The 7,599-nt window shown below is 32.5% G+C and overlaps 1 protein-coding gene across 1 annotated transcript; it reads right to left on the reverse strand.

Moving 5' to 3' along the window:
• Positions 1-180: 180 nt before the first annotated feature.
• On the reverse strand, positions 181-2,926 carry LOC114372257. The gene is made up of 3 exons (XM_028329735.1): positions 2,417-2,926; positions 942-1,046; positions 181-851 (listed from the first exon to the last, which is right to left on the reverse strand). The coding sequence occupies exons 1-3, from the start codon at positions 2,729-2,731 to the stop codon at positions 540-542; spliced, it is 732 nt and encodes a 243-aa protein (XP_028185536.1). The 5' UTR covers positions 2,732-2,926; the 3' UTR covers positions 181-539.
• Between the last annotated feature and the right edge of the window lie 4,673 nt (positions 2,927-7,599).

The following is a 7,599-nucleotide window of genomic DNA, read 5'->3' on the forward strand; positions in this document are numbered from 1 at the left end:
ACTAAGCCTAAGTGAGAAAAGAACGAGTTACTCTAATGTGAGACATTTAGTAATAAGATGATAACACATACAAATACTAATTAGTTGTATTAGTTGTCACTAAAATTTCAAAATAAAAACAGCAAACACATTACTAAAAGTGATATCAGCATTTTTAAAATGACAACAAAAGATCAGTAATTTTCATAATATCCAACAGAAAATACATGCATCACTCAATAATTCATGTGGAACTACAAGACATTTTGATGCTTGTTTGATCGAAGTTGGCCACACTACATTCTTCAATTTGAAGGGGGTCAGTTACACTATTTGGCATGCCCCAAGTCCAACATAGTTTGCCTCAGTTAACGACAAATTCATTCGTATTGCACTCTTTCCAAAATATTAAAAACAACTGTTATATAAATATACATGCCATCATTCTGGTTTTTCACAAATATATTGATAAGAGAAGGGTTGGGATGTGGCTAAAGTAATAACAAGAGCAAATCACAATGGAATGGTACAGATAAAACTAACCAAAGAACTAAAGGGAATTAAAAAAACTTATCATACTGGCTAGTGAGGGAATCTCTCAGATTTGAATAAAGACCATAGAGTGAATACTGGCGAAGGTTTTTCACTTCATACCAAGAGTTGAGAACTGCAAGGTGTCTATCTGTGCCAGAGAATGCCAATTGTATTCCTATGCTGCAATCCACAGTTCCTCCATGGCTCTTGCAAGTGGATGTTTGTAGTGCACAATCCTGATTGTTGAGACAGACAGCTTTCGAGTTGCTTGAGCATTTAGAACACCCATCTCTTTTCCAATATAAATTTTGCAGCCTGCCCCTCTTAAACTCAAGGACCTGCAGAGACAGGTTCAGTTGGTTCTTAGTATGGATTATGATTGTGACCACAATGTTGAAATACTATATTCAAAAGAAAAAGCTCCTTACAAGAGTAAAACTGGTAACAGTATATGTGCCGTTTGCAACAAAAGCAGGAGGCGATCTTGCTGCATATCTGTGGCCAGCAAATGCAACCATATAGCCATATGAGTCCTGCACAAGGAAAACAATTAACAGAACCAAAATGGCAAACAAACAATCCAACACAAATTAATCAAACAGAGACAAAAACAAAAGTTAACCAAACTTGTGATGAAATCAATCCACACAGATCAACAGTTAGGAACTGTTACAGATGGGCCTACATTCACTTAGGCCCAACCCATAGTCAACACCGGGAGTGTAGTTTATAAAGCCCAAACACCTCCATGAAATTCTGACCATAGTCAACACTGGGAGTGTAGTTTATTACAAATACATGCTAACGGGCATATAATCATCCATAAGAAGTCTTGGGCCCTGTGCTAGGGATTCTAGTCCAGAGTTGACACCTATATATACTACCAACGCCATTATGAAAGGTGCACATTCATTACATCTCGTCACTTTAGTGGATTATTACTGACTTGAGAGGCGAAGATCCTTTGTAGGTATCCTACCCATTGCTTGTGCATTTCTGTCACTAGAATCTCAGCCGGAATCAAATCAGATTGGATGAAGAAACAATCAGTTCAATCAAATCAACAATCAAACCTTTTCTGGACTCATAGCCTCATCCATTTCAGACAGAACAGAAACTAATCAGACTCTATTTAGTCTATTAGGGAGCCATACATATTCGAAGTTTGTTTTAAACTAAGGCAATACATGTTTGAGTAAGTTGAACATGAGAAAGTGGAAAATAACAAGGGAAATGAAAATGGAGTGAGAAAAAGGTTTCGGATCTTCACATTTCACTCAAAAATCAATTTCAACTCACATTCATACCATAGGAGTGGCCAAATTTCATATTATATATGAGTTTCACTCCACTTTAAACCGTTCCACACTTTTACATTCTACCAAGCAGAGGTGAAGTAACCTTCCTTCCAAATCCTCCAACTCCCCATTTTCCAGTTACTCAAACAAGCATAGCTTGTATTTAGACATAAAACAAACATGCACCAAGATTTCTATCATTATAAGAATAAATGACCACGGGAATTACATTGTCCCCAACAAGGTTTTAAAATACAGTCCACACAATCGCAATTTTGACTACAACATCAAGGTTTTTTTGAGTCTCCACAACCACAATTGTGGCGGCTTTGGCGGCATTTGTTCGCAATTTCCCATAAATCAAAGTCCAATGTAAAGTGAAAATTAGGGTTTCGTGAATATTTTTCCAGTTAATTGCATGCCAAAACAATTATCATAGTTCAGTGCTAGATTTTGAAATCATGTGCCACAAAATTCAAAAACACACAACAAAACATCAAAAAAATTGTATAATTGCTTTAGGTTACTTCGATCACCAACAACACAAACCATATTATTATCCAAAATCAAAATTCAGAACCGAAACATAGTAACAGAGAACGAACCGCGACGAAGGAGGATGAATTAACGGTGAGGAGCGAGATCTCGTCGACCTTGGGTCTGAACACGGAGATCTGAGAGTTCGCACTGGAGAGCGAGAGCCTCGTGTCGCACGGCGACAACTGAACGCTGTTGTTGTTGTTGTAGAAGAACTTGTCCTTCGGAGCGAACGCGATTCCGAACGTGAATCCGTCGGATCTCTGCACTCGCGTGTCCGTGCACGGCGCGAATACTCGGTTGTCGTCGCCGGCGTCCGCCGGAAGAGCCGCCGCAAGCACCGCTACCACGATCGCCGCCGCTAGAACCCTGATAACCTCCATGGAAGAATGTTCTAGAAGTTTTCGCCAAAACCACGCGGAGTCGCTGGGTGCGGTAAAGTGCGAATATCGGTTTTCTCGCTTTACTTCTTCTGCCGTTCACCGGTTGCGGAGGTAATGTCGTTTAGCGTTAAACGACTTCGAGTGTGTGAAACGACTCCTGAGAATTACTACAACTTCTGTTTGTTGGAAGTTGGAATACTGTCCGCGCCGGAGTCGTACCTAAATAAGACTTGTAGATTTTAATTTGGATATTTTTCTTTATATTTTATTGCTTATTTAAGTTTTTAATTTAACAATTGATTTGTTCAAAAACAAAAAATTAAGAATTGATGCTTTAATGAATAAAAATTATAAACATATTTTATTTATATAAAAAATGTAATCAATGTTATAGCAAGTAAAAATTATAGATATCTAATTTAAATAAATTAAAATGTAAATATTAATTCCTTAATATTAAAAATCCAAACTCAAATAAATAAACATTTAAACCCCAATATTTTACAAAAAAAAAAAAAAATCAAACTTAGAGTATAATCAGAGAGATCCTGTTTAGGGGTGAAAATAAGTTACCTCTGACTGGATCTTATTAGATTTGAATCTGACTTTAATTTAAAGTATGTAACCTAATAATATTTAAATTTGTACTACAATTTAGCTCTATATACAAAATAACAGAACAAATAAATAAAAATCCTAACGTGTATTTCATCCAAGATTTTCTGGGCTTCTGTGGACTTAGTATACTAGTTTTTTTTTTAAAAAAATACTTTTTATTTTTATTTTATTTTTCATAGCTAAATAAATTAGTGAAATCTCTTCTTTTTTCTTCCAAAAATTTGTTTCGTCCGCCTACATATCGCTTTGCAACGATTACTTTATACAAACATATATTCAAATGGAATACAGTCCCTTGATCAAATAAGTACACCAAGGAAACACGAGTTTTTTTTTATCTCTAGAAATTAAAAAAAAACTATCAAAATATTTACAACATTACAAATAATAAGAAAAAAATAATTTATATGTTGAATTTAAATATAAACAAATCTAAGTAATGTTATCATTTTTAAAATATCATTTATTTAATTCCAATTCTATTTTAAAGCATTTTTTTTGTTTAAGATAAGTTTCAATAAAAGATATTTTACAAATAATCTTATTTTTTATTTGAAATTAGTAAAATTAAATGATGTCAACTAATTTTCTTAATTAATATGAAATTAGTTATTTTTGTTTATATATGAGTTGAGAGGAAATATAAAATAATATGAACAAATAATATAGTTTTTAATTTGTGGTAAATTTATTATATTTTAATAATATTGATCTTCTCATATAAATTAGTGTAATTATATATATATATATATATATATATATATATATTAAGAAATAAATTTAATTTATATGGATGATGAGTTTTTTAGTCTCAATAGTGTGAGATGACTAGCATAAAAGATGATGCGTTGTTATGGTAGAACACATGAGGTTGGGTGTGAGTTTATAAAAGGTTTTAACTTTGAAGTGTTGTTCATGAAAGATCATCCAATTTATATTTTAATCCTTCTAAATATACTTAATTTATGTTTTATATCAAATTTTTGTTTTGGTCCACCTTAATATACTTAGCTTTTGTTTTTAGTCTTTCTAAATATATTTTATTTTTGTTTCAATCCCTCTGCATTATATGAACTAAAACAATAAAATGTATTTAGAGGACTAAAATACAAATCCCCATATGTTGCTCACTGGTCATATGTTATCAATGTCCATATATTGTTGATGAAACATATGTCAAATGAGTTGTTGACGCGACATATGTTCTAATGTGACATGTGAAATAGGTTTTTGATGTTAGTATTTCTTCACACTTAAGGACTAATCTTTATGACTGTGACAAAAAAACAATAATTAGAAGGCTAAAAGATTAGCAAAAAAATTTATAAGAACCAACAAGTGAAAGACCCTTAAAAAAAATAATCTAATTCAAATATATTTTCATAGCCACCAAACATGTAAATTAATTGACTCAAAATTGTTATAGCTTAATGAGTGATTTTGAGTTTGAACTTTGGGTGTAAAATTACATAAAATACTCAAGGAAAGAATATTGTCACCCATAAGGATCCTAGCGATGTTCATGACCTACCTTATCTCATTGGCTCCACCTAACAGACATTTAATGAGTAAAGAGAAATAAAAAATTATATAAATATTCCTTTCAACACATGAGTGAAGAGAAAATTCTTTTTATTAAAATTAATTAAGATTTATAACATTTGTTAACATGATTTATAAAAATTAAAATAAAAATATATTAAATTTTTTCATGATAAAAACAGTCACTGAATTTAAACCGCTATAGTCAATTACTTTCAATGCAATAATAAAAATATAATTTTAAAAAAAATACAGAAATAAGAGGTGGAAAAAAGTTATCAAGAGACGCGAATAAAAAAATTTAGATAAATTTAATATAACTCTTTATTAAGACATGTTTGATTGAAATATTATAAAATAATATTAGTGGTAATTATTATTTAATATTATAAAATTATATATTATGAAAATTATTTTATTCAGCAATATTGGATCTAATACAATGACAGTGAATTATTTTAATCAATTTTGTGTCAAACACATAGTGTGATTAAACATGACAAAGAATGATTTGAAATTGGAATAAGTCACATGCAATAGTTTTTTATTTTGTAATAGTTGAGTAAGAAAAATAAATATAATGGGAATAATAATACCTAAATCACAAGCTCCTTAATTTTTATGGCATCACTACACCAACTACTGTGTGCAATTAAAAAAAAGAAGAAGAAGCCAAAGTATAGAATCAAATTTGCACTTCTCAACTTCTATGTAGGGACCCTCAAGGTACCGCTTAGGCAAAACTCATGTGCTGGAAATCTAAAAAGGTTGACTGGACACGGATAGAAACTGATTTACTAATTGTGTATATCAAGTTCATAATTGAGTTTTACAACTAATTTATTACTATATTAAGTACAATTTTTTAAAAATTCCATATTCATAGACTCCTATAATTTATTACACAAAAATATCCTATAATTTAAATTTTATGCAATGAACCATGCATAGTATACTAAGTACTCATTTCATTTATGATGCTATCAAATGGTTACAAGAGTTACCGATTGACAAAGTGGTTATTGTCTTATTGAGGTCATTGCAACGTGTTGTCTCTTTTTGGCACAGTGGAAAGGATGATGCCTCAAAGTTTGGAAGAATATTAGGTTTGTGTACGAATCTCCTTTCGTCTTTCCCAAACTGTCATGTTAGTTTTGTTCAAAGACAAACTAATGTAGCTGCACATGCCATGGCTACGGTTTCTATAATCTATGTTGGTCCTATGTGTTTACAATTATATTTCATCATGTATTATCCAACAGATTTTTAATGATATAATATTATGAGTATGTTGCTATAAAAAAATACTCATCTTATCTCATTATGGGTCGTCCTCTTAAGCTTAACTTGGAAGATTTGAAAGAGACAACTTAACTAGTTAACAAACAAAGACTAGGGTGGAAAAGATAAACTTATTTTCCACCGTAGGAAAGGAAAATGTGGTGTAATAAGATGCGTTAGATGCAATCAATGGTTAAAATAAGTGGAGATTACGGTGGACATGCTTACACTGAAAAAAAAATAGAATGTGTCGATCTCCTCTTCCTTCATTTTCTTCGTTGTTTCACCGGCATCATCGACACCATTCATGGTCAAGTGCAACCTCCCGCCGTGAGGCTCTTCATCTTCAAGGAAACGTTGCTACTCTATCACTTGCCATCTGTGATGTCGTGTCCCCCTTGTGGCTTGATATTTTTAACTAGAAAATCTTCCCCCTTTCGACAAATGGCTTAACACCCACACATCCCAACAATACGAAGAACAATAATATCAAGATCCTCATCAGTCCTCGTGGCGGCACCGACGTGTCGAAGACTGCCATTTCCCTCTCCGTCATCGCTACATGTTGGATCTGGAAACATACTCGTGCATCAAATCTAGAAACACACTTCATGCTTCAAATTTGAAAATGGACTCGCACCTCAGATCCATGGCCTCACACACAACAGATTTGGAATCTATGACCTCGTTTTCACCTTCTCCTCCCTCACGTGCTCCTCTGTAGTTGCCTGTCATTTCATGTGCCTTCCAACCAAAGTTTGATCTTTTGTTGCAAAATTTTGTAAATTTGGGTAAATTTTTAGAATTCAAATTTCACACCATAAAAAATTTAGTAATTGCAAATTCGTTTGTAATGGGTATTATTTATCTTGTATTTTTGTTTTGAAAGATATGAATGATGAATGGAGCCTTCTTGTGTTTGTTCAATATTGACAAAGCGTCACAAATCATCCGGGGGAGAATACAAGAGAATGCCCATGGTGGTCTAAATGGACGGAAAGAAAAAAAATTAAAATTTTAATTTGATCTAATGTGGTTTCTCCCACGGTGGTCTTCACATATTTTTTGTTTGTATACCCAAAATACACCGTTGGATTACAGACAAGTAAATCAAATGACCTTGATAGCTTTCGCACCTAGCAAACTGAGTTTCCCCTACGCATGCTAGAATCTGTCCTCGTTAACCTGACCCAATGCACTTTCAACCCATTGGATTGGCAAGTTAAGAGAATTTGTGGGTTAAATTATCTAACATGTCATATCATTTTATACACGTTTTTAATGATAAGTTTGGTGGGTTGGCTTGATAGGTTTAACCCACTTTATAACGTCTAATCTTATTTCACTTGAATAAAATTATTTTTCATGAAGAGTATCTTTTGTCTTTGAAAAAATATCTCTTCAAAATTTAGAGAATGACTTATTGT

The sequence above is a fragment of the Glycine soja genome, chromosome 10 (assembly GCF_004193775.1).
Source record: "Glycine soja cultivar W05 chromosome 10, ASM419377v2, whole genome shotgun sequence".
Classification (NCBI taxonomy): domain Eukaryota; kingdom Viridiplantae; phylum Streptophyta; class Magnoliopsida; order Fabales; family Fabaceae; genus Glycine; species Glycine soja.